This window comes from Elgaria multicarinata, chromosome 11, assembly GCF_023053635.1.
Source record: "Elgaria multicarinata webbii isolate HBS135686 ecotype San Diego chromosome 11, rElgMul1.1.pri, whole genome shotgun sequence".
In the NCBI taxonomy this organism is placed as follows: Eukaryota; Metazoa; Chordata; class Lepidosauria; order Squamata; family Anguidae; genus Elgaria; species Elgaria multicarinata.
Genome location: NC_086181.1, coordinates 46,496,700 through 46,523,326, shown reverse-complemented (window position 1 = coordinate 46,523,326; position 26,627 = coordinate 46,496,700). Strand labels below are relative to the sequence as shown.

The window sequence follows — 26,627 nt, the reverse complement described above, 5'->3', positions numbered from 1 at the left end:
TGAAAAGAACTCTGAGTTTTATTGGTGCATTACGTTATCAGCGGGCCGAATTCCACAAGCTGAATAATTTTAATGAAACTCTAACGATCAGACGGCATCTGTATCTGGGAACAGTTGACAAAAAAAACAGTTTTAAAAGAGAGTACAAAGATCCAAATGAGAACTTGCTCCACCTTTCCCGAACGTGTATTTCAACAGTACCAACTTAAGTCTCCTCCAACCCAAGATTTATTTGGGTTACACAAGTTAAATACCAAGATTCTCACTTCAGGGACTGTTACAGTTTTGTTCCAATTTTTATACCCTGAGCAAAAAGATGCATAAGATACAAATGCAGGAACTTTTGGCCTCTGGAAAGGACCGGGGGTGGGTGGGGGGCTTCTATCCCCCCCCTCTCCGTGATTCACATCCCCTCCCCCACGCCCCCTCAACACGTCTTGATGTTTTACAGAAGTCACCAGCACAGCTGTACACGTTTTTCTCTGCCACAATGAGAGCTAGAAACTTGTGCTTTCTCTCCAAGTCTTGCAGGCTGGGTATGAAAAGCCATGCCCCACTCTCTGGGTGTGCTGCCTCTACATCCTCTACTTCCCAGCACGTGGCGGGGACTATTTTTAAACCAACACTCGCGTTACACTAGACAACTTCCCTGAACGCCATCAGCAGTTCTCCGTCTTCACTCCAGACGTTTGTCAAAGTAATTTAATACTTATTCACAGAAAACACAACAACTGGAACCACAGAACTTGAGATACGCGACTGATGTTTATGGGCTGAAGTTTCCGGCCCCCCCGGGCGGCTTGTGAATTAACAAGCGGGAGAGGTTAAGATCGAGGAATTTGCTGCACTTTTACAAGTCAGATAATTCTGTCGGCTCAAAATTTGGGATCGTGGCGCAGGGGGAGTTCAAGGTGCGTGTATCTGGGGGAGAATTGCCCAGAAAGAAAGCCAAATGCAGAACCAAATTTAACACTGCAACTACAGCTTTTAATATGCTTCCGTCTATTCTGTCCCCCACCCCCCGCTGTTAAGGGGTGCATTAAGGCATTTATATAGCAAAGAGGTATATTTCTCCGAAAGCACTACCAGCCTTCCAGGAGAGAGCTATGAACAAGTCCACACCCAATCCCCTCCACGTCCCAAAAATCTGCAGGCCAAATCATGACATCTGCAGCAGCAGGAGGAGGAGGCGGCGTGTGCATGAAGGACAGACCGACAACCGCCGCTGCTCTCGGGTGGGTGGGTGCCTCAGATGCCCAGAGGGTTGGGGGAAACCACCCCCTCATTCTCCACCATTGCTTTGGAGATGCCTCGGAGGTTCTTGAAAAACTGCCGCGTGTCGCTGGATCGCAGGGATGTCAGGTTTTGGGTGATGCGGTCGTAGGCCTGAGCAGGGGAAGAGTAAGAGAGGAAGCATGAAAAACAAGCAGGCAGAGCAGAGTTGGGGAAAGCGCAGAAAAGGGCAACTGAAATGATTAAGGGGCTGGAGCATCTCCCCTGTGAGGGAAGGGTACAGCCCCTGGGAGTGTTCAGCTGAGGGGAGACATGATAGAGGTGTACAAAATGATGCCTGGTGTGGAGAATGTGGACAGGGAGACATTTTTCTCCCTCTCTCAAAATACTGGGACCCAGTGGGGTCATTATCCCATGAAGCTGATGGGTGAGAGATCCAGGACAGATAAAAGGAAGGAGTTCTTCACACCGCGCAGAGTTCACTACTATGGAACTCACTACCACAGCCTTCCTCAACCTGGGGCGCTCCAGATGTGTTGGACTGCATCTCCCAGAATGCCTGTAGTCCAACACATCTGGAGCACCCCAGGTTGAGGAAGGCTGCACTACCACAAGATGCAGTGATGGCCACCAATCTAGATGGCTTTAAAAGGGGGTTGGATCAGTTCCTGGAGACGAAGGCGATCAAGGGCTACTAGCCCTGATGGTTGTGTGCTCTCTCCAGTATTCGAGGCAGTTAGCCTGTGTGCACCGGTTGCTGGGGAACATGGGTGGGAGGGTGCTGTTGCACCATGTCCTGCTTGTGGGTCCTGATTGACCGCTGTGTGAACGGAGTGCTGGGCTAGACAGATTCTTGGTCTGACCAAGCAAGGCTCTTCCGACGTTCTTATGAGGCAGAGTGCCTCTAAGCATGGAAGCTCTATTGAGCTATCAAAAGGTCACAGCCGCTGGGAGCGTTCAGCTTGGAGAAAAGGAGGGGGTTTTGAGAGAGGGAGGCAAATGTCTGCTTCTCCACTTTCTCCACACCGGGCACTCTCCGAAATCGAATTTGGCGCTCGGGCTGAAAGAGGTTGGAGACCCCCACCCCACCCCGGAATAAACCCAGTGCCAGAAGACTCACCTCCGTGCACCAGGTGTCACAAAGCATCTTCTCATGCTGGGCCGTGGCTTGCCCACGCTCCAAGGCCCGGGACGCTCTGTCAGCAAGAGAGAAAAGGGGAAGAGGGTCTTGAGGGGGGGGGGAAATAACTCGTTCTGAGGGAGGGGGAGAGCGGTGTGATTTAATGGCCCACTACACCTGTAAGGGGCACCTCCTCTCCCGGGTCCACCGGCCCTCTGTTATGGAGCTGGACGGGAGGGGGGGGGCGTGAGGCTCACCTGGACAGAACGACGGCCATGGCGTACAAATCGATGGCGCCGTCCGCGACGCGTTTCAACACAAATTGTTCATCTGGGATGGCCGGGCGGGAGGAGAAAGACACACAAGCAAGAGTTACAGTGCGGAGGTGTGGACGGAGGCAGGCAGGGCATCCTGCTTCCGACAGGGGTCAGCTAGACACTTTGAAGAAGCCCCAAAACACGGCACGGTGGGCCCTGAACAGGAGGCCTGATTTGAGGTATCACGGCCAACCACCACCGCCCTTCCTCTCCACATCTTCCAGAGCAGTAGCGTGAATCAGCCCTCCCTGACCCCTCCAGATCAACCCCCATCATGCTGGTTGGGAATGATGGGAGTTGCAGTTCAGTTACATCCAGAGGGCACCAGGTTGGGGGAGGCTGATGGAAATGGAGGTGTATAAAGCAAAATACAGGACATATTTGTGTTTGGGGGGTGAGAGAATGGGGACTCGCGGCGATTTACCTCAGAACGAGAGACACCACCCGCCTCTGCATCCCTCCCCGCTGCCCATCTCAGCAATGGGATTCCCCCGCCCCACCCCAGCCCCGGCCAGGCTCCGTCCCACCAAGGAGAGCGGCCCGAGATGCGTCCATCGGCATCACAAAACCCGTGACGTTCTCCTTGGGAGTTGGGGCCAGAGTTCAGAGCTTTGGATCCGGAGCGCGGCTGCAAGCAGAGGGCTCCTCGTGGACCCACAAGCTTCACTTCTGATGGCCCTGCATTTCAGCCACCTCATGTGCCTTGCCCCAGTTCTTTTAAAGCAGCCTTCCTCAACCTGGGGCGCTCCAGATGTGTTGGACTGCATCTCCCAGAATGCCCCAGCCAGGTGGCTGGGGCATTCTGGGAGTTGTAATCCAACACATCTGGAGCGCCCCAGGTTGAGGAAGGCTGCTTTAAAGGAAAAACCCTGAAACCACAATGGCAGCCACGGAGGCCACCACCAAAAGGCCCTGGAGCTGGGAACCCTGTCGTTCAAGTCCTGGGGTGGGGGTGGGGTCACTCATCTCTTCAAGCCTCCATGCAATGCAGAGGCAGCCAATTCGTGGCCTCCCGGAGGCTTTGGCCGCCACGTTCCACCCGCCGTAGCCAACGTCGCCAAGGTGGATGTGAGTCAAAACATCTGGAGGGCCACGTTGCCACCCTAAAGCATCCCTCACAGCTGGAGAACCACCTGTCAGGGAAGCTTTAGGGTGGATTCCTGCATTGAGCAGGGGGTTGGACTCGATGGCCTTGTAGGCCCCTTCCAACTCTGCTGTTCTATGATTCTATGATCCCCTGGGATGAAGGAGGGCAACCTGGTGGCTACCTGCCCACAGACCTCGGCCGTCTGGTCTGTTTCGCTCGGAAACGACTCACCGATAATTTTCTTGCCGTATTTGAGCAGCTGTTCCTCCACCACACCGGCAAAAAGGTCGATCGCCCGGACGGTCTACAAAAGAGGCAGAGGGGGAGAAAGGTTTGTAGGGGGAGAAAGGTTTGTAGGGACCCTCTCGCTTCCACTCACATGCGCGAACACCCACCCACACACCTTATTTCCAGATCAAAATCTGAATGCGCACGCACGCACATACACACACACAACACACAGTGTTAAATTGAATAATTCAACGTTGTCAACCTGACAGAATGGATACACTTTAATTTTGGCTCAGGTTTTTTTGCTGCCTGAACTGTTTCTTTTTTTGAGTTTGTGGACCAGAAATAAAGTTGCTAACAGCCAGAGCAGAGAATATTGTGTTAAATTAGCCTTTCCCCCATCTGGCGCTCTCAAGGTGTACTGGATTGCAAGGCCCATTGTCCCCAGCCAGTGCACCTGCTGGCGGTGACTGGAGTAGCAGTCAAACACAGCTGGAAGGCACCAGATGTGGGTAAAGTGATCTATTCTAGATGGACGAATAATTTGACCTCGTCTAAGGCAGCTTCTGATGGTCCCATGAATTCATGGAGAGAAATCTGAGAATGCACAAGTTGGTGAGGGGATGATGGGGTGGGGGGCAGAGGGGGGAGCCCCCAGATCCGCTTTTCATTCGCAGCATTTGCCTTCAAACAGGAAGCTCAAAGCAGCTCACAAAATCAGTGGCTTCTGACGTTTTGCTAGGCACACTCACCCGTTCGCCGCTCGAACTCAGGCTCGGGTGCACAACGGCCTTCAGCGTAATCCCGGTTCCAAGACCAGCTTTCCTGGCAAGGGGGCAGACAAAGGGGGCATGAGGTGGGGGCACAACCCAGCTTCTTTCAGCGCACCCCCCCCCAACCATTGCTGGAAGTGGAGTAGCTGGTTCAAGACCAGAGAAGGTACAAAACGATGGCCTTAACATGAATGATCAGGAGAAACAAGCTGGAGCGTGTTCAGAGGAGGGCCACCAGGATGATCAGGGGTCTGGAAACAAAGCCCTATGAAGAGAGACTGAAAGAACTGGGCATGTTTAGCCTGGAGAAGAGAAGATGGAGGGGAGACATGAGAGCACTCTTCAAATACTTAAAAGGTTGTCACACAGAGGAGGGCCAGGATCTCTTCTCGATCCTCCCAGAGTGCAGGACACGGATTAACGGGCTCAAGTTAAAGGAAGCCAGATTCCAGCTGGACATCAGGAAAAACTTCCTGAGTGTTAGAGCAGTACGACAATGGAACCAGTTCCCTAGGGAGGTTGTGGGCTCCCCCACACTAGAGGCATTTAAGAGGCAGCTGGACAGCCCTCTGTCAGTGATGCTTTAGGGCAGATCCCTGCATGGAGCAGGGGGTTGGACTGGATGGCCTTAGAGGCCCCTTCCCACTCTACTATTCTATGATTCTGTGTGATGGAACATCAGAGAAAATGCTCACGAAATGAGGCCTTTCAAAGAAAAAAAAGGAGAGTGATAAAAACAAACAGATGAATCAAAAAAAGTATGAAAAATCAGGAATGACATGAAATGATGTAGAGAAAAGAATTATTCTCTTTTCTTTGGTTGGAACTCAAGATCATCCAGCAAAAGGGAATGGCATTATTAGAAAAGGACAGGTCGAAAGAAAAGGTTGCCAAATGACACAGAATTGACTTTTGAGACTCACTGCCACAAGTCCAGACAGCTGTAAAAGAGGATTGCACAGACTTACGGGCAAAAGAAGTGGTCCATTTAAATCAGCCTTCCTCAAGCTGGGGCGCTCCAGATGTATTGGACTGCATCTCCCAGAATGCCCCAGGCTGGGGCATTCTGGGAGTTGTAGTCCAACACATCTGGAGCGCCCCAGCTTGAGGAAGGCTGAAATAATGGGGATAAACACAGATCCTCTGTTTTCAGAAGCAACGTTTCCCCAAGTTAGGGATGGACAAAACTTTCCATTTTATTTTCTCTTAGTTTCGTATTTTTACATTCTTAAGTTCAGTTTATCTCGAACATTGAGCATTTCTCCAGTCTTATGTTCAATTCCTCCCAAAAGTCGAGAATTTCCCCACCACAGAGCCAGTGTGGTGTAGGGGTTAAAGTGTCGGACTGTGAATTGGGAGACCTGGGTTCTAGTCCCCACTCGGCTGTGGAAACCCACTGGGTGACTTTGGGCCAGTCACAGACTCTCAGCCCAGCCTACCTCACAGGGTTGTTGTTGTGAGGATAAAAGGGAGAGGAGGATTATGTACGCCGCCTTGGGTTCTTTAGAGGGAAAAAGGCGGGATATAAATGCAATGATAAAATAATGTTTGCATCAACATTCATAAGCATTTTTGTATATATTTCTTGCAATACATCCATTTTTGTACGCGTTTTAGCATAATAAACACTTTTTTTTGGCAATGAGCTTTTCTAATGTAATGCATATTTGGACGTGATTTTCTCTAACATAGACACTTTTGTATTCAAAAGAGAACCCTGAAAATTTGGAAACGTGTGAATGTAAGCCTATGTGGCAGGGTGTTGCTGTTTTATTCTTTTACTGTGTACGGCACCATGTATATTGATGGTGCAAGAATAAGAATAAGAATAAGAATAATAATAATAATAATAATAATAATGTCTAAAGGTAGCTTGAGCAGTAGCTTGCACAGAGGCGTGAAAATGCGGAATTACCCGTACCCGTGCACTGCGCTCAACATCTAAGGTCCTCCTCCGAGTGCCTACTCTGAGAGAAGCTTGGCGGATGGCAACAAGGGACAGGGCCTTTTTGGTGTTGGCCCCCCGACTGTGGAATGATCTCCCCGATGAGGCTCGCCTGGCGCCAACATTGTTATCTTTTCAGCGCCAGATCAAGACTTCTCTCTTCTCCCAGGCATTTTAACAGCAATTAACAACGTTAAGTTTGTTTTTAATGGACCGCAGAATTGTTGTTTTTACATGGATGCTGTTGTATTTTTACTGTTGTTTTTATGTTTCTGACGGTTTTTTAAATCTTGTATACTTTTTAATGTTTACTATTTTTAACTGTTGTAAACCGCCCAGAGCTTCAGCTGTGGGGCGGTATATAAATGTAATAAATAAATAAATAAATAAATAAATAAATAAATAAATAAATAAATAAAATTAGGTAAGTAAACTACAGAAAATGTGAACTACACAATTCTCCCCCCCCCCTGCCCCCCGGCCCCCATCTATACTCCGAGAGGAGTTTTCTACCTTCATCGTGAGCCTGTTTCCTTGCGGGCTCCTCAGAAGCACCTGCTTGGCCACCGTAGCAAACAAATTGCGGGTCTAGAACGGCTCATTTTGGTCCAATCAAGAAAACCAAAGAATATCGGGGCAGGGCAGAAATGGAAGGGAATTCCAGCCTCCCTTCACAGACTTCCCAAATACATCATACGGTTGAAGCCACTTCGGCTTTTGCCAACCAAGCCCTTCTCTAAAACTCCAGGAAATAAAAACGACACCCACTTCCCAGTGCCTCGACAGGTGAAACCTGTCTGGAACTCAGCCGCGGACAAAACAGAGATTTCCATCCTCCCGTTCTCTCCTTCGCCATCCCCCCGTGGGGAGGGAGCCGTACCTGCGGACCCGTTTCCCGACCTCGCTGACCAAGAGCCCGGCGTTCCCGAGGGGGTTCTTGAAGGCCTTCTGCAATCCGCGGAGCTGGTTCCCTGCGTTCTGGGGTAAAGAGGAGGAGAAGAGAGATTATTGCGCATGCGTGTGTGTGTAAGCAATATCCAGGTAGATTCCAGCCAACACCTGAAGTTTTGATGACTCTAGGAAGCAAGCAAGCAGGGTTTTCAGCAGCCCCCCCCCCCGGGCTTTTCACATAAGGATTATAGAATCATAGAATCATAGAATAGCAGAGTTGGAAGGGGCCTACAAGGCCATCGAGTCCAACCCCCTGCTCCATGCAGGGCTCCACCCTAAAGCATCCCTGACAGGTGGTTGTCCAGCTGCCGCTTGAAGGCCTCTAGTGTGGGAGAGCCCACAACCTCCCTAGGGAACTGGTTCCATTGCCGTACTGCTCTAACAGTCAGGAAGTTTTTCCTGATGTCCAGCTGGAATCTGGCTTCCTGTCACATGAGCCCATTAATCCTTGTCCTGCACTCTGGGATGATCGAGAAGAGATCCTGGCCCTCCTCTGGGTGACAACCTTTTAAGTATTTGAAGAGTGCTCTCATGTCTCCCCTCCATCTTCTCTTCTCCAGGCTAAACATGCCCAGTTCTTTCAGTCTCTCTTCATAGGGCTTTGTTTCCAGACCCCTGATCATCCTGGTTGCCCTCCTCTGAACACGCTCCAACTTGTCTGCGTCCTTCTTTTGTGGAGCCCAGAACGGGACGCAATACTCCACATCATCATCATTGTTCCAATGCAACCATTCCAGGGAGGTTTGAAACCCACGTGTCCTTGTCGGACGTTCTGAATGGGCCGTTTTAAACTTAGGAACAACGTAAAATAACACAGCCTTCTGCAACCCAGCGCCTTCCAGAAGTGTTGGAGTTCAATCCATATCATCCCCAGCCAGCATGGCTAACAGCCCATTAATTTCAGGGGTCTGCTCTAAGTATGACTACACCTGGTTCCAACTGATATACTATTCTGTGACCCGCTTTATACACCTTGGGTCCAGGTTATCTGAAAGACTATATTCTCCCTTACGAGCCTGCCCGTGCTCTGAGATCTTCAGGCGAGATCCTTCTCTCAGTGCTGCCGCCATGACAGGCACACCTGGTGGGAACGCGGGACAGGGTCTTCTTGGTGGCTGCCCCGGGGCACTCAAACTCCCTTCCCAGGGAAGCTAGACGGGCTCCCTCCCGGGTGTGTTTCCGGAGGCAGGCTAAAACTTTTCTGTTCCAGCAGGCCTTTGGGGAGTAGTCTGGAACTTTGTTTATATGTTGTTTATATATTGGATTAAAAAAAAAACCTATTTAAAATGATTTAATATTATAGCATGTTTAATGATTATTTTTAATTTTTGTATATATCTGGTTTAACTGTTCATGTCTTAATTTGTAAAGCCGCCTTAGATTCCAGTATTGGGGAAAAGGCACATATTAATAATAATAATAATAATAATAATAATAATAATAATAATTTATTTCCGTCTTTCCTCAACCTGGTGCCCTCCAGATGTCTTGGACTGCAACTCCCATCATTCCCAGCCAGCTTGGCCAGTCCAAGACATCCAGAAGGCACCAGGTTGAGTAAGGTTGGTTTATTTTGTAAAGAAAAGGAGGGTATACGTTTAAAAAACAGTAAATAAACAACCATGGGAGAAAGCTGGTGTGTTTATACCTTGCTTTTTAGCTTCCCAAGAGGCACCTGGTTCGGCACTGGGGAAACCAGGCTGCTGGAAGAGATGGGACTTTTGTCCCTTCCTGACTCTTCATATGAGCAGGGGGCTGGACTGGATGGCCTTTTAGGCCCCTTCCAACTCTACTATTCTATGATTCTATGTTCTTACGATGAGAAGATGCTTGGAGCGGTCCTTCTCAGCCCTCCTTCCTCCATCTCAGACTCCTCCATATTTTTCTCCTTCCCTCCCCAAATTCTGACCTCTAAGCCCTCCCCACAAAAAAACCCTCTTTCCCAAACACTTTTCCAGCCCCTCCTGCCAGCAACCAACCTGAAATCCATTCAGCGCGACAAACAGCCGCAAAATATCGTTGGTTCCCTCGAAGATCCGGAACACCCGCAAATCACGCAGCACACGCTCCACTCCGGCATCCTGGAGTCGGGTGGGAACAGACAGAAAGGCGAGGGGTTAAGGTGGGCGGGATCGGAGGACAGAAAAGGGCAACGAAAACGAGGAAGGGGCTGGAGCATCTCCCCCATGAGGGGAGGCTGGAGATAGTTTAGCCTGGAAAAAAGGAGGCTGAGGGGGGACATGATAGAGGTGTGCAAAAGTATGCCTGGGGTGGAGAATGCGGAGAGGGAGACATTTTTCTCCCTCTCTCAAAATACTAGAACTGAACAGGGTCATCCCACGAAGCGGATGGGTGGAGAGGTTCAGGAGAGATAAAAGGAAGGACTTCTTCACACAGCACAGAATCAGACTGTGGAACTCACTACCACAAGATGTAGCGATGGCCACCTATCTGGATGGCTTTAAAAGGGAGTTGGATAAATTCCTGGAGGAGCGGAACGCTATCCATGGCTAGTAGCCCTGATGGCTATGTGCTATCTCCAGTATCAGAAGCAGTCAGCCTATATACACCAGGTGCTGGGGAACATGGGCGGGAGGGTTCAGTTGCACCCGTGTCCTGCTCGTGGGTCTTCCATGGGCAGCTGGTCGGCCCCTGTGTGAACAGAGTGCTGGATTAGATGAACCCTTGGTCTGATCCAGCGTCAGGGCTTTCTCATGTTCCAATCCCAAATCCAGTACTAAGGGTGGAAGTGGTAGTGAGCCCTGGACCATGTGAATTCATATTCAAGCATCTCTGAGCATGAACAGAATTCCTTTCCCTCTCTGCCCGGTAACCACAGCTCATCTGTACTTTATACTGTATTTGGTATTTGTGTTTTTAAACTGTTGGTTGTTTTATTATGGTTTTAATTTTTAGTGAACCGCCCAGAGAGCTTCGGCTATTGGGTGGTGTAAAAATGTAATAAATAAATAAATAAATAAAATAAAATAAAATCTTTGTGCATCTGCTATTTTGGGGAGGTGGGGGAGGTGGGTGGGCATGTTTTTTTATAGATTGGATATTCCAGCTCAGATACCTTTCCTTTGAGAAAGGTTGTGGAATGAGCTCTCCAGAGAGGTCCGCCTGGCGCCTACACTGTACTCCTTTCGTCACCAGCTGAAGACCTTTTTATTCACTCAGTATTTTAACACTTAATTTTAACATTTTACTGTTTTAACTCTGTATTTTAATCTTATATCAACTTTGCTGCGTGGTTTTTATCCTGGTTGTGCTTTTTATACTGTATTTTGTATTTGTGCTTTTAACCTGTTGGTTGTTTTATTATGGTTTTAATTTTTGTGAACACACCCAGAGAGCTTCGGCTATTGGGCGGTATAAAAATGTAATAAATAAATAAATAAATAAATAAAAGACAAGAAACGATGTGCGTCTATTGCTGGTGACAACGGAGGAAGCGTGTGCGTGGGTGGGTGGGTGTTGGAGAAAGAGACTCCTTCCAGTTCACTCACCTTCATGAAACCCATTCCGCCCATGAGCTGGATGCATTCGTCCGTGACGGTCCACGCTGCTTCCTGAGCCACGGAAAAAGGAAAGGGGGAGAAACGCAAGTGACTCAGTCTTGCCGATCTGCAAAATGGGCACAGGTCGACGTGCCCTTTCAAGAGCGAATGAGACGGCAAGAGAGAGAGACTTAGAGCAGGGCTGCCGTGGCAGAGGTGACCCATGGCAAGCCGGCGCCCACCCCCTGCCTCGTCCTCACCGAGCCAAAGATTTTGCTGATGGCCGCCTCGATCTGGAAGTCGGATGCCCCCTGGTCCATATTTGCGCTGATCATGTAAGCCATGGACTGCGGAGAGAAAAAGGGCCCAGGTGCGGTTGAGCGTCATGACCGTTTGAAAGATTTAGTCCAGCTGAGTGGGATACAACTCCCACCGTATGCCACCCATCTGGAAGGAGCCAGGTGGGGCATAACTGGTTTAGATCATTGCAGACAACACAACAAACCAGGGAACGACATAAAAAGACAAATGAGTAGAAAACCACAAACTTCAGAAAATATCAATAGAAATACAACCCAACGTTTGTACGCAACCTCTTCACCTCCTTGAACCACTGCTTTTTGATTCTGCTCTGCCACTGTGTACGTACATATTACAGGATTACTATAAAACGATGGATTTCATAGTCAGAGGCTGCATGTAAACATCGAATTATATTTCTGCTGCCATGTGCCAACACTTGCAATTTCCCACTTATTCGCGGTTTCGTTTTGAGATCTTTACAGAGCACACGCTGGCAAGTTTGCCGGGGACCCACGGTCCACACTGCGCGGGAACTTACACCAGTGTTCCGGGGTCTGTCACAGTTTTCTGTTCAAACGGAAGGATTTGGGTACATCTATGATTACTTGTCTTTTTAATAACTAAATTTATGCTCAGTGCTTTTTGTATGTAACTTTTGCTGGAATGGTCTATCGACGACAATAAAATTGTTGTTGTTGGGTGTATCTTGTTAATTTCAGCTTCCATTTAAAAAAAAAAAAAGCAAGTCCCTAAGTCCTCATGACCATGGAGGTAGGGCTTGATAGTAGGGCTTTGCACGGACCCCCCACTCCGCCCCACTCCCGATCCGTATCGGGCCCGCTCTGCCCCGCCTTGATCCGCCTAGGGTCCGCTCCAAATCGGAGCTCCGCAGCGGTGGGGGGCGGCTCCAGGTAAGGCCCCCCTCCCTCCTCCCCCTTACCTGCTTCCGTCCCGGCCTGCCGCCAGCTTCACTAGAGCCCGCGGCTCAACCAGGAACTGTAGGCCCTACTTGCGGCCTACACTTCCGGGTTGAGCCGCGGGCTCTAGTGAAGCCGGTGACGGGCCGCGACGGACACAGGTAAGAGACCTCGATCCGCTCCGTGACGCTCCGCTGCTCCCCCGGATCCTCTTCGCCTCCGCCTTAAGGGGAGGCGAAGCCCCCCGATCCGCTTCTGCTTCTCTGGTCCGAGGAGAAGCGGAGCACAGCCCTACTTGAAAGTATTCAGGGGACGCCAGGGTGGTGGGACAGGATTGGGTGGGGCTTTGGCCCCCTGGCAGAGGTTGGGAGATGCCCCTTCTTCCTCACCTCCGTGACGTACTGCAGCACGGCCATCCGGGCCAGCTTCTCCTGAATCGCTCCGAAATTATGGATTTTATCCCCGAATTGGGTCCTGTTGGCAGCGTAGTCCACCTTTTGGGAGGAAGAGGGAAAGTCAAACGATGGAGGTTGGGTGGTGATCAGGGTGCTGCAGGAGCTGGGCCGGGGGGGGGGGGGAGAAGGGATTTAGGGGATGATGGGACAGAGAGGAGGCAAGATGGGGTCTGTCCAACGCAGGCGTCACTGCGGACGTCACACGCCAGGAGATGCAGGGAAGGTCACTCACCGCTTTCCCGATGACCCCACGCATGGTGCCGGCCATCGCGGCTGCCATGCCGAATCGCCCGTTGTTGAGGATATTCATGGCGACCTTGAAACCGGCGCCGGGGCTTCCCAGAACGTTCTCTGCCGGGACACGAACCCCATCGAAGTGGACCTCTGCCGTATTGGATGCCTTGATCCCCATCTTCTTTTCAGGGGGGCCACTGGAGCGGGGGAGGCAGGTGTGAGATATCCCATAATACACCCGACACAATACGACCGCTTCTGCAAGGAATCGCCTCGGCCGCTCGCAAATAGGGTCCTCCCTTTGCTCAGGAAGGGCTTCTTCCTGGAGTCTATCCTGCCCAGCTCCATGAGGAGCTCACATGGTTCAGCGGTAGGAACACCTGCCTGCTTTTATTTATGTAGAGCATTTTTATTGCACTCCTCAGCCAAAAAGGCTCCTGGAGCGACAAGTCGATAAAAAAAAAGGTCCCTGCCCCCTCCCACGCCTGGGTTCCAATATAAAAAGACACGGCACGAAAGGAAAAAGAGGTGGGGAGGGAAGAGGAAAACAGAATCAAACCATGAGGGCCTCTGGCTCAGTCCCCGGGATTTCCAGTTAAAAGGATCAGTAACAACGTGTGGGAAAAGACCTTTCTCTGCCACGTCAGCATGGGGAATTTCAGGCTGGATGGACAAGGAACCCGGCTGGGTCTAAGTCACCGTCCGCCATTACTCACCGCGTGACACCCCCGAAGGATCGCTCCACAATGAAGGCCGTGATCTTGTCCTTCACTTCGCCAGTCGCTTCGTCCTTCAGCGGCGTTCTCGCGAAAACCGTAAATATCTCGGCCAGGCCGCCGTTGCTGCAAGAGATTGTTGGGTCAGTCTTGGAAGCCCCATTCAGGACTACCGGGCACGGCGGTGCGGTTGCCCGCCCGTCCCACTTGTAAGCTTCTCTTTGGGACATCTGGGTGGCCGCTGGGGGAACAGAAGAACGCTGGAGACTCCCCCTTGGGTCCGAAACTTGCACGGCTTTTCCGGTGGCGACACCCCGTCTGTAGACAGCGCTTCCCCAGGGAAGCTCACCTGGTGTCCACATTGCAGCGTTCCACTGTCAGTGGAAGGCCTTACGTTAGAAAGTTCCGGTGCTTTTAGATCAGCCTTTCTCAACCTGTGGCGCTCCAGATGTGTTGGACTACAACTCCCAGAATGCCCCAGCCAGCTGGCTGGGGCATTCTGGGAGATGCAGTCCAACACATCTGGAGTGCCCCAGGTTGAGGAAGGCTGTCTTAGATCTTTCCCAGGTATTTATCTCTGCTGTTAGATTCCTTCTGGCTTTTGTCTATGGTATTTTAACTCATATTTTATTGTTTTCTTTGCACACTGCTTCCCCTCCCTCCCCCCCCCCAGGGAAAACAATGCCTATTGTGCTGGCTGGGGGATGCTGGGAGTTGTATTCCACCCATCTAGAGGGAGCCAGGTGGGGCATAACTGGTTTAGATCATTACAGACAACACAACAAAGCAGAGAACGACATAAAACTACAAATGAGTGGAAAACCCCAAACAACGGAATAAATAAAGCAGCAGCCGCTGTTGGGAACACTTCTCCAAGGTGAGTGGCAGATCCCTCCCCCCGCCCCCCAAAAAATCTGCCCCACCCCCACCCCTCACCTGATCCAGATTTTGCTTCCATTGAGAGTGTAGTAGGTGCCACAAGGGCTGAGCTCAGCCGCACTTCGAATGGAGGCGGCATCTGAGCCGCTGGTGGGCTCCGTCAGGCAGAAGGCGGCGATGGTCTCACCTGGGGGGGGAGGAGAGCAGAAGGGGTGGAGGTCAATGGGGTGGGGTGGGGGGTGTAGGGATCTCCCACACCAACGCAAGAGGCCGAAGTGATGATTGGTAAAATCATGTTTATTAAGAACATATCAAAAGTTTATATACCTATTTCGTGCTCGCTCAATTCCTCCCTCCTCCCCTAGGTGAGTCAACCTTCATTGTCAGGTTTGAGTAAGGTAATTAACTTTTCTCATTACTAGTGTTTGCTAACTAGCTCTCTTACCCTGTTTGTTCCCCGGATTAAGCTGGAAGTCAAAACATGACGTACTGCTCTCAGACAATTAACAATAGGGAGATAAAGGGGTCTGTCACCTCCACCTTTTATCTCCAGACAGTTTGCTGTCTGCAAAGACTCCAGGCGTTGTGACATCCCCACAGGGGCGCAGTCGTGGAAAAAACCATTTACCAGGGTAATGGAGAAGTATCACGTGTGCCCCCCCCCACACACACACACAGACAGCACCACCATTCCCAGAGGGCCTGGGGCATTTTTTCAAGTTGCACAATATAAATATTCCCCCTCCCCACAAAAACACTGGTGATTTGGTAGTCACACACACCCCGCCCCCACCCCGCCCCATTCTAAAAAGGTCAAAAAGCCTTTCCTAAGTAAGAGCTCCAGCCTAAAGCATGCAGTTATTCAGGGCCTTTTTGCCTCTGGCTCCATCCACCGCTGGAATTCGGCCCTCGGATAAAAGAGGCTCAACGCCTCCCACACACACCCCACAATCCAAGGAGCACAACTCCCCGCCCCTCCCCTTGGATGAAGGGGAAAAGAAGCAAATTGTCAAGAGCTTTAAGGAGTTGCAATGTGAAGGGGGGGGAGGAAGGGGGGGCAGAACCTTGGCCAGCGTGGGCCACGTGGCAGGAGGGGCCGTGTTCAGGGATGAGCCTTCCCTTCCTGTCCCCTAATTTTAGACAGTATTTATGTGTGCATTTATTACGTTCCTATATCTCCCCAGCAACGGAAACTCTCCGGGCGGGTGACGAAACGAAACTTAAATCCGCCGGGTACAATACCGTAGTAAAATATAAAACCTTAACCTTGAAACGGAATCCAAGCCCAGTAAAATGTGATTCTTAAAACCACAGAGCTAGAAAATAGCCTCCTACCCCTTGCGTTTCCGCCGCCGCCTCCCCCCGTCACAGTCCTGCCCGGGTCCCACCTGTCCCCGTACCTGTAGCCAGCCTGGGGAGATACTTCTCCTTCTGCTCCTGGGTGCCGTAGAGAAGGATCCCTTTAAACCCGATGGATTGGTGAGCCCCGAGGGTGATGCCCACTCCCAGGTCATGCATTCCAACGATTTCCACCAGCCGAGCGTACTGCAGGGTTGGGAGAGAGGGAAGACCAGAGAAGCAATGTGGAGGTCAACAGTGGAACATGTCCAGTTCTGGTCAGCAGAAGACAAAGAGCGCCTCTAAACATGGGCAGAGCGGTTTCTTCCTCAGTGCTGAATCACTCCAGCCTGACACCTCGTCTTAAAGTTCCACCTGCCTCGTCAGAGAGGGGAAATGATCCCGTCACCCCTGGACAGCTAGAACCCTTATGAACATTCCATGACATCACAGCAGCCTAACCAATGGCCGGGCAGAAAGGGGGACGCGTGTCCATGTCCAAATCGGGTCTGCAGCTTACCCTTAATAGCCACCACTTCCTGCTCGTGACTTCCTAGGGTCCCTCCTAAGCAGAATGGGAGAGGGGAAAAGAGACGCCAACTCTCGAGGAGCCGGGATCCTCACCTGGGTGTTGCAGAGGCCCAGTCCTCCAAGGTGAACGGGGATTTGCAAGCCGAAAGCTCCGAGCTCTTTCAGCCCTTGCATCGTTTTCTCCTCTACCTGCTCCAAGTCGTCGTTTTGGGCTGGGTCGTTCACTTCCTGCCAGGAGGGAGAGAGGCGGGGGAGGAAGAACGGGGGATACCTGAGAGAGCGCCTTCTCCCTTAACAACCTGCCCGGTCACTGAGGACATCTGAGGGCCTGCTCCTGGCGATTCCGCATAGATCCATCCTCCGATTGGAGTCCACCAGGGGAAGAGCCTTCAGCGTGGTGGCCCCCCTCCTGTGGAACTCCCTGCCTCTGGAGGTCAAGCAGGCGCCAACCTTGGACTCCTTTCGGCGCCTCCTGAAAACATCTTTATTCCAAGAAGCCTTTCTTTAACATGCAGCCTTGGACTTCTGTTTTTGCTTCTTTTTAAATTTTGTTTCAGCTGTTTTATTCTGTTTTTACTTTCATTTTACCTTGTACACCGCTCCGAAATTTTTCAATGGGGAGCGGTATATAAATACTCTAAATAAATAATAAATAAAAAACCAGGGTGCCCTGTTGAATAATTTCCCAATATACACAACTCCCCCCCCCCCCCCCGGCAACACGCACGCACACAATGCGGCACTGTGAGTCCACCTTCCCTGTGCCCCAGCAGGGATTTTCAGCAAATACCCATCAGATAATCTCCCACTAATCCTTCCCCAATTATGCTCCGCACTCAACTTTGCTCCCCACATCCAGAATGGGTCGTCCCTCGAATGTCTCACCTCAAAAAACCGACTGACCGGACCCACCAATTCTTGCAACGTCTGGGCTTGCTCCTCACTTAGGACTGTAACAAGAAAAGCAATGCTATCAGGGACTGTCCACCGGTCCCCTCCCTTCCCGGCGCCCAAATATGCCCCCGTCAGCAGTGTCCAGTTCGCCTTAAATCCTGCATTTCCAATTAAACTTTTTCCGACGCTGACCAAGTAAGCAAGACCATCCCAGGGAGCAAGGTGGAAATGACGCAGGCCACAAAGGTAAAGTTCACTGGGTTTACGTTCCATTTATTTGTAATACTTCGATAGCACTTAATGTAATAAAATCCTTAAGTGGGTCACGTGTAAATATTAAAATCACCTGTAGAAGACATTATTAAAAACAGCTCCAATTACAATAATAGTAACAGGGCAATTAGGTGGAGCTTGGGTGAACAAGGCGTTTTTTTCCAGGGGGGTGTTTGAAACATGGCGCATTTTCTGCCTCTCAAACTGTACAGGGGGCGGGTTTTTCCAGAGGGCGGGTGCCACCACGGAGAAGGCCAGCCTTCGAGATATCACGCGGCGACATTCTCTTGGTCGTGAAATGACCGGTGAGGTCTCCTCTGATGATCCTGGTGCTTAGGTTAAGTTGTTTAGGGCTTTGTATGACAAAAACATAACCTTAGCGTAGCATGACGTGGGAGAGGGCCTTCTCGGTGGCTGCTCCAGTACTCTGGAACTCTCTTCCCGGGGAAGCCAGACCGGCTCCCTTCTCTTCCTGATGTGTTTTAGGTAGGGTGACCCTATGAAAAGGAGGACCGGGCTCCTGTATCTTTAACAGCTGTATTGAAAAGGGAATTTCAGCAGGTGTCATTTGTGTATATGGGGAACCTGGTGAAATTCCCTCTTCATCACAACAGTTAAAGCTGCAGGTGCCCTGCCCTCTTTTAAATCTGGTCACTCTAGCATAGCTCCTGCAGCTTTAACTGTTGTGATGAAGAGGGAATTTCACCAGGTTCTCCATATATGCAAATGACCCCTGCTGAAATTCCCTTTTCTATGCAACTGTTAAGATACAGGAGCCCGGTCCTCCTTTTCATAGGGTCACCCTACTTTAGGAGGCAGGCAAAGGCTTTTTCGTTGTTGAATGAACTGGACCTCCGTCTGTGCCAAGGACGTTTTAAAATTGTCATTTTAAATGTTTTAATCTTGGAATATGTTTAATATACTTTTAACTTTTGTATATCTCTGTTTATAGGTTTTTAACGTATATGTTTTAAATTTTGTGATGCCGCCTTGAGGCCCAGCATTGGGCAAAAGGCGGGATATAAATAAATATAATAATAATAACCACCCCCTTGGTAACTAACAGGCACCCGGTGCAGTTCTTTTAACACAAGTGTGACGTGCGCATCGCGGGGCGTCCCCGTGAGCAACCCATCAGCTGCGTTCTGCACCAGGCACAGCTTTTGAACCAGGCACAAGGGCAGCCCCGCACACAGCGCCGTTACAGTAGTCTAATCGTGAGGTTACCTTTTTCTACTGCCCCCAAATCCTAAGACGTAACAAAACTAAACTAAAGCCCACGGGAACCACATACCGCAGCGTTGGTTGGTCCATCTACGTCAGCCTTTCTCAACCTGGGGCGCTCCAGATGTGTTGGACTACAACTCCCAGAATGCCCCAGCCAGCTGGCTGGGGCATTCTGGGAGATGCAGTCCAACACATCTGGAGTGCCCCAGGTTGAGAACCACTGATCTACGTCATCTTTATTATTATTATTATTATTATTTATTTATATAGCACCATCAATGTACATGGTGCTGTACAGAGTAAAACAGTAAATAGCAAGACCCTGCTGCATAGGCTTACAATCTAATAAAATCATAGTAAAACAATAAGGAGGGGAAGAGAATGCAAACAGGTACAGGGTAGGGTAAGCAGGCACAGGGTAGGGAAAAACTAACAGTAGAAAGTAACAGTAGAAGTCTGCACAACATCAAGTTTTAAAAGCTTTAGGAAAAAGAAAAGTTTTTAGCTGAGCTTTAAAAGCTGCGGTTGAACTTGTAGTTCTCAAATGTTCTGGAAGAGCGTTCCAGGCGTTTTAATAGTTTTACTGCTTTTAAATTATATAAATTGTTACAACAAAGACTGATCTATTCCGGCAGGCCTATCCAGTGACATTTTAAAATGATTTCAGGATGTTTTAAAGATGTTTTAATCATGTGTGGTATGTTTTTAATCAGTTTTTAATGTGAATTTTATATCATGTTTTTATACTGCTTGTTTCGTACTTTGAATGGTTTTAGTTTTTGTGAACCGCCCAGGGAGCTTCAGCTATTGGGCGGTATAAAAATGCAATAAATAATAATAATAATAATAATAATAATAATAATAATAATAATAATTATATATATATTTGTCAGGGCAGAAAATGTATCTACAGAAAGATAAGCCCTGAACAAAACTGGACTTGGTACAGAGTCTGAGTTTCACCATCACAGCAGGTGATGCTTGTTAATGATAGCTTCCAAATCGCGTGAGGTCCTGGTTCCTCTCTATTCGGCTCTGGTTAGGCCTCATCTAGAGTATTGCGTCCAGTTCTGGGCTCCACAATTCAAGAAGGACGCAGACAAGCTGGAGCGTGTTCAGAGGAGGGCAACCAGAATGATCAGGGGTCTGGAAACAAAGCCCTATGGAGAGAGACTGAAAGAACTGGGCAGGTTTAGCCTGGAGAAGAGAAGATTGAGGGGAGACATGAGAGCACTCTTCAAATACTTGAAAGGTTGTCACCCAGAGGAGGGCCAGGGTCTCTTCTCGATCCTCCCAGAGTGCAGGACATGGAATAATGGGCTCAAGTTAAAGGAAGCCAGATTCCAGCTGGACATCAGGAAAAACTTCCTGACTGTTAGAGCAGGACGACAATGGAATCAGTTACCTAGGGAGGTGGTGGGCTCTCCCACCCTAGAGGCCTTCAAGAGGCAGCTGGACAACCCTCTGTCAGGGATGCTTTAGGGTGGATTCCTGCATTGAGCAGGGGGTTGGACTCGATGGCCTTGTGGGCCCCTTCCAACTCTGCTATTCTTTGATTCTAGGATTCTATGATAAAACTGTAAATTGACTGATTTTGTGAACCGCCCAGAGAGCTCCGGCTATTGGGTGGTATAGAAATGTAATAAATAAATAAAGAAACAAATGATGCAAAGATGTTATCATTCAGTTTTGGAATGTATGTATAGTTGTACATATCGCATGTTTATTTTCTCTCGTTCGTTGCTGGTCGATGGAAGATTATGTATTAGGAACGAGGTTTATTTATATGTCTCAGTAAACACTTTTGCTGAAGAAACTCCACGTCTGTGAGTATTTCTTTTGAGAGCAAAGAGTCGAAAGCTGAACTGCTGGTACTTAAACTTTGATAAGTACCTAACAGTTTTACTTGGTTTATGGTTTAATTTGTTTTTAGCTGTGTGTATTTACTGTTTTATACCGTATGCTTTTATCTGTACGCCGCCCTGAGGTCTTATTGATATAGGGCGGGATATAAATGTTTTAAATAAATAAATAGTAAATAAATCTGTCCCCCAACCAGCGCCCCTGTCCATCATGGGCTTTGTAGTCCAATGCATCTGGTGGGGGCACCTGGCTGGGGACGGAGGATGGAGGCCAAACGCATTTCTCTGATTTGCCTGTCAACCCATCGTGGGAAACACAGAAGTTATTATTATTACTATATTTATTTGTATCCCACCTTTTGCCCAATACTGGGCCCCAAGGTGGCCTTACAAAATTTAAAACATATACATGTTAAAACCTAGGAAAATAAATGTACAAAAATTAAAATAAAATATTAAAACATTAAAGGTTTAAAATACACGACAATTTTACAAGTCCTTAGCATAGACGGAGGCCCAGATTATTCTCCAAAGGCCTGCTGGAACAAACAAGTTTTAGCCTGCTTCTGAAAGCCCATCAAGGAGGGAGCCAGCCTAGCTTCCCTGGGAAGAGAGTTCCAGAGCACCGGAGCAGCCACCGAGAAGGCCCTCTCCCAGGTTCCCACCAAGCGTGCCTGTGAAGATGCGGGGACTGAAAGGAGGGCTTCCCCAGAATATCTCAGAGCACGGGCAGGCTCATGCAGGAGAAGACGGTTTTTCAGATAACCTGGACCCGAGCCATAGAGGGCTTTATAGGTCATAACCAGCACTTTGAATTAGAGCCTACCCACGACTCAGAAAACGAATGGGGTCTTGGGTAGGGTTTCTCGCAGCTGAGGAAATTCCACCACCTCCGACCCGCCCACACCCATGTGCACCTCGGCCGCCTTTTTACCTGAGGGATAAGGGAAGACTTCCTCCGTGTTGATCTGCCCCTTGAACATTCCCACGGCGAAGGACTTGGACTCCTGGGCGGAAGAGAAGATGACAACAAAGCTCAGCTGGGAGAAGCATGGAGAGGCCCCGGGTTCAGCCCCCGGCGTCCCCAGGCAGGGCTGCGAAAGAATCCGGCCCCTGGAGAGCTGATGCTGCCAGTCAGCGCAGTAGATGGGACTAGATGGACCAAGGGTCCAACTCTATAGTTGTAGTGGAGGCTGGTGGCTCTGAGGTCAGTGAGGCAGCAACAACAAAGCGGCTTATAGTCCCCCCAAGCACGTAGGACGTTTCTGAATAGTCCATGACATCACAGAAGCTCAGCCAATAGGGAGCGTGTGAGCTTGCAAGGCAATGCATGAACTTCCATGTGATTCCCATCCTCCATTACTGGGGTGGTCAGAAGGTCGTCCTCTAGAAGTTCTGGACTTCAACCCCCAGCAGTCCTGACCATTGGCCAAACTGGCAGGGGCTTCTGGGAGTTGAAGTCCAAAAAAATCTGAAGACTCATCTTCTGCCCACGCCTGTTCTATTACACAATGGAACACTCCTTTGCCCACAGGGCAGGGGTCGCCCCTCAGCCAGAGGGCAAGCCGGAAACCCATCTATTTTTCCTAAAATCCACAAGGGAGACCAGGAGTAATTCCTTAAACATCCTTCCCCCCAGCAAAAATAACTTCCGTACTCCCAAAAAAGGGGGGGAAACATACTGCGAGTGAAGATTTTTTTCCTGACACCGTTTGTGAAGCAGAAGCTGTTGTGGTACCCCGATTTTTCCAGTACGGCCTGCAAAGGGGTGAGAAAATATCATTTTGTTTGATATGTTTCATTTTTCATGCTGTGTTGGGCTGAAAAGCAGCATACGAATTAACTTTATTTACTCATTTAAAGTACTGGCCGGCCAAATTTAGGACAGGACTTTGGCCGAGACGTGGGGCGGATAACCGGGGCCTAGCTTGGATGGCGGCCAACTGTTCTTCTGGCAGGTGCTCTTGCGCCTGGAACCAGGGCCGGCCCTACCGTGAGACAGGGCGACGGGATGCCTTTGCCTCTGGGGGCGGATGCGATTGCTACCACCACAGGGTAGCAAATCCGCAGCTATTTCATTTATTGGCATCTTTTTAATCACTGTGTGGATTTTCTGCCTGGGACATAAGAATTCTTCTCCTCTGCCTTTGAAGGTTGCAGAGCAATAAATTTGGATATAAATTTGGAGAACTTTCTAAGCCTCTGAATATCCATGCTGAAGGCAGAACGCTACCAGATGATTTTCTGCCTGTTGCCTAGTTAATAGAATCATAGAATAGCAGAGTTGGAAGGGGCCTCTAAGGCCATCCAGTCCAACCCCCTGCTCAATGCAGGAATCCACCCTAAAGCATCCCTGACAGGTGGATGCCGCTTGAAGGCCTCCAGTGTGGGAGAGCCCACCACCTCCCTAGGCCACTGGTTCTATTGTCGTACTGCTCTAACAGTCAGGAAATTTTTCCTGATGTCCAGCCGGAATCTGACTTCCTGTAACTTCAGCTTGTTATTCCGTGTCCTGCACTCCAGTTGTTAAAGGAGCTGTAGTCCAGAATAAAACATGTGAGTCTGACTATCACGTCTTGAGCAAGAACCTGCATTCTGCTTCTCAGATCTCAAGTCACTGAAACATTTTGGCCCGTCACTACCATCACTTAGATCCAACCTATCAAAACGGAGGTGGTAGAGTCCTGCAGTGGTTAGACTGGACTATATCATTTCAGACTGCAGGCAGAAGGTCACTTTTTTTTTAGTGCTTGGTTGTGTAAAAAATTAACTTCCCAGAAGTAGAAAAACAACTCAAAAAGGAATATAAGTAGGGTTAGCATATGTCTCTCGAGGATGTGCTAATTGTTACATGGGAAAACATACAAGAATGGCACGCCCACACCCACGGGCAGGCTGATGTGGTACAGTCCTCTCTGCCTTGAGCAAGGGGTTGGACTCGATGGCCTTGTAGGCCCCTTCCAACTCTACGATTCTATGATTCTATGATCTCATTCTGCTGCATGTGTAGACCATGCAGCCTCTTGAGAATAGAAGCGGCCAGTTCGAGGGTGATGAGGGGTAACTAATCCACGCCACATGACCCTGTGCCCCTCCCCGACGACCAGGCAAAGTAAGACGGGCTGAAAGTGATTCGCCCAAGGCCACCAAACTGGGCTTTTATGGATGAAGAGGGATTTGAACCCAGGCCGCCCACACACACATCCGGGCATAATAATGGGTTAATGGAACTAATTGCCATGAGATGTGGCAACAGACACCATCTCAGACAGCTCTCAAAGGGGGCGAGACCACTGCAGCGAAGACCCGAAATGCCCCCGCGGGAGGCTGCAGAGGTCAAGGGTCAGCAGACAGCCTGGGCTCAATGACAAAGGGCCCTGACCTCACAAAAGCGCCACTTTCCTCCGTTCCTGCCGGCAACCGGCTGAGCAGAGTTAGAAACGCAATGCTGCCTGGATCCTTATAATCTCAAGCACATTTGGGAAGTCTGGGGCATCGGGAGGGCTAGGGGAGGGTGGACTTGGGAGCAGAGTGTGGCTAAAATCCAAGTTTCTGATGATTTTGGAGAACCACAGCCATCTCTAGGAGGGTATTAGCCAGCTTGGATACTGGCAGCTCTGTCCTGGGACTTGCCACACGGCCTCCGCTTGCAATGACTCTCAGCCAGCCAAGACTGGGGCCGCCTGTGCTCACCTTTCCCCTAAATACTCCCCGATGCGGCATTAAATACTCCCGGAACAATGTGACCTTTCCACTAGAGAGTACCGGGCATTAACAATCAGAGCAGAAACAAGCCTCAGCCGACCGGCACGTGTGTCCCAATAAAGCAGAAGTGACAACAGGCACCCGGTTTGAGAGGCAGCAAAAGGGGTCCATCCATGTTTGAGCAGCAGGTGTCCCCCGGGGTGGGAAACTGCCGTTTGTAAAAGGATGGTCAAAAGGCGTCTGAGTCTGGGGTGGGGTGGGGTGGGGTGGGGGGGGCAGTTATTGTCAACGGATGCCTGCAAGAACTGCCATTGGGGATACCGGGGGGGGGGGGCGGATTTAGTGCAAGCACATTGAACACGGCTTGGGACCGCAATACCTGATGGAACGCCTCTCCCGACATGAACCTACCCGTACACTGTGCTGAACATCTAAGGTCCTCCTCCGAGTGCCTACTCCGAGGGAAGCTTGGAGGATGGCAACAAGGGAGAGGGCCTTTTCAGTGGTGGCCCCCCGACTGTGGAATGATCTCCCCGTTGAGGCTCGCCTGGCGCCAACATTGTTATCTTTTCGGCGCCAGGTCAAGACTTTTCTCTTCTCCCAGGCATTTTAACAGCATTTAACAATGTTAAGTTTGTTTTTAATGGACCCCAGAATTGTTGTTTTTAAATGGATACTGTTGTTTTTATATTGTTTTTTATGTTTTGATCGTTTTTAAATTTTGTATACTTTTAATGTTTACTATTTTTAATTGTTGTAAACCGCCCAGAGAGCTTCGGCTGTGGAGCAGTATATAAATGTAATAAATAAATAAATAAATAAATAAATAAAACATGCATGCTCAGAGTTTCAAAGCGGTTTGCGCATCGGCTGGTATAAACAAGGAAGAAACTTTGGGCGTCTCCAAAGTTTAGTTTCTCATGGAGACCTAAAAGGAACGGGGCCCAGAAATCCAGATTTCGTGGTTCAATACTGTGTGTGTGTGCGGGTGGGGAGATATTATTTATAGTCTAGAAGAAACAGGGACGAGTGTTGTTGAGAATCTCCACAAAACGAATCTAGCAGACTACAACGGGATCCATGCAGGCGTTCAAGCTGCTGTCCAAGGGTCAAGTTTCTAGCCCTCATGAAGGGCTCAACAGACAGACTGCCAGGCACAAAGCTGGGGGGTGGGGGGTGGCGGGAATTCAGTTCAACCCCCCCCCCCAAGATGTGGGCAAATTGACCTGATTCATTTCCTATCCAGTGAAATTTTAGAATGTTTTCAGGATGTTTTCATCATGTATGGTGTGTTTTAATCCGTTTATATCATGTTTTATACTGTTTGTTTTATACTTTGAATGGTTTTAGTTTTTGTGAACCGCCCAGGAAGCTTCGGCTATTGGGAGGTATAAAAATGCAATAAATAATCATTATAATAATAATAATAATAATTTCCCCACCCTGCCAAATTCACATACCGATCCAACGCAACAGAGGCACCGCCAGCGTTAATGAGATTAATTACTGCCTCGCTGAAATAAACAGGAGGCAATTCGGGAATCAGGTCACCCTCCCCGGGAAGAAGTGACCCACACCCAGCCCCCCACCCACCCCAGTGACCCCCTACCTCGGCGGCCTGTGCAGCATAGAGCCTCGTTGCTGGGACCCCTCCAGACCTGGGGGGTGGGGGGGAGGAGGAAGAGGAGAAGACGAAGAAAATTAAGGGAGTTGTGGGGACACAAGAGAGGGGCTGAAAGTGCTTCTGAGCACCCCAAGGAGGGGTCCCCTTTTCAGAACATCTGTAGGCTTAGTTCTTTTAGGACAGGACTTCGCACTGTCGGGGGGGGGAGGAGTCGAGGGAGGTGTCACAGCCCCCCCCCCAACTTGCCCCATTGCCAGGTTCCCTTCCCCCCCCCAACTTAACACCCCACACTTAGCCCCCACCCCAGCCCCTTGGACAGACTCACCCTTGGGGGGCACCCACACGCAGGAGGGTCCAGCAGAGCTTGGGGGGCAGCCTGAGAGCTTGCATGGTGGAGGAAGAGGGGCGTGTCTGTGGGGTGGGGGGATCTATGGGTCCTGCAAGAGCTTCTTGGAAGTTTCCTCCTCCTGCTGCTGCTGCTGCTGCTGCTGTCCTTTGCACTTCCCTGGGCT

General features: G+C 49.7%; 1 protein-coding gene across 1 annotated transcript; it reads right to left on the bottom strand.

The window, feature by feature from the left end:
• Nucleotides 1–26,627, bottom strand: ACADVL (acyl-CoA dehydrogenase very long chain). The gene is made up of 20 exons (XM_063138641.1): nt 26,441–26,627; nt 26,101–26,149; nt 22,469–22,544; nt 21,721–21,793; nt 17,416–17,480; nt 16,624–16,758; nt 16,062–16,206; nt 14,719–14,848; nt 13,783–13,908; nt 13,065–13,263; nt 12,767–12,871; nt 11,418–11,504; nt 11,167–11,229; nt 9,637–9,738; nt 7,587–7,684; nt 4,741–4,813; nt 3,989–4,061; nt 2,611–2,683; nt 2,354–2,429; nt 1–1,386 (listed from the first exon to the last, which is right to left on the bottom strand). The coding sequence occupies exons 2-20, from the start codon at nt 26,118–26,120 to the stop codon at nt 1,249–1,251; spliced, it is 1,857 nt and encodes a 618-aa protein (XP_062994711.1). The 5' UTR covers nt 26,121–26,149; nt 26,441–26,627; the 3' UTR covers nt 1–1,248.

Excerpts from the sequence above, each read along its gene's own strand:
- ACADVL (XM_063138641.1), bottom strand. The coding sequence starts at position 26,120 with ATGCTGCACAGGCCGCCGAG. Across the intron at positions 21,794-22,468 it reads GAAAAAAATCTTCACTCGCA|GAGTCCAAGTCCTTCGCCGT; the intron begins GTATGTTTCCCC and ends TCTTCCGCCCAG. Across the intron at positions 1,387-2,353 it reads GTGACACCTGGTGCACGGAG|GCCTACGACCGCATCACCCA; the intron begins GTGAGTCTTCTG and ends TCCCCTGCTCAG.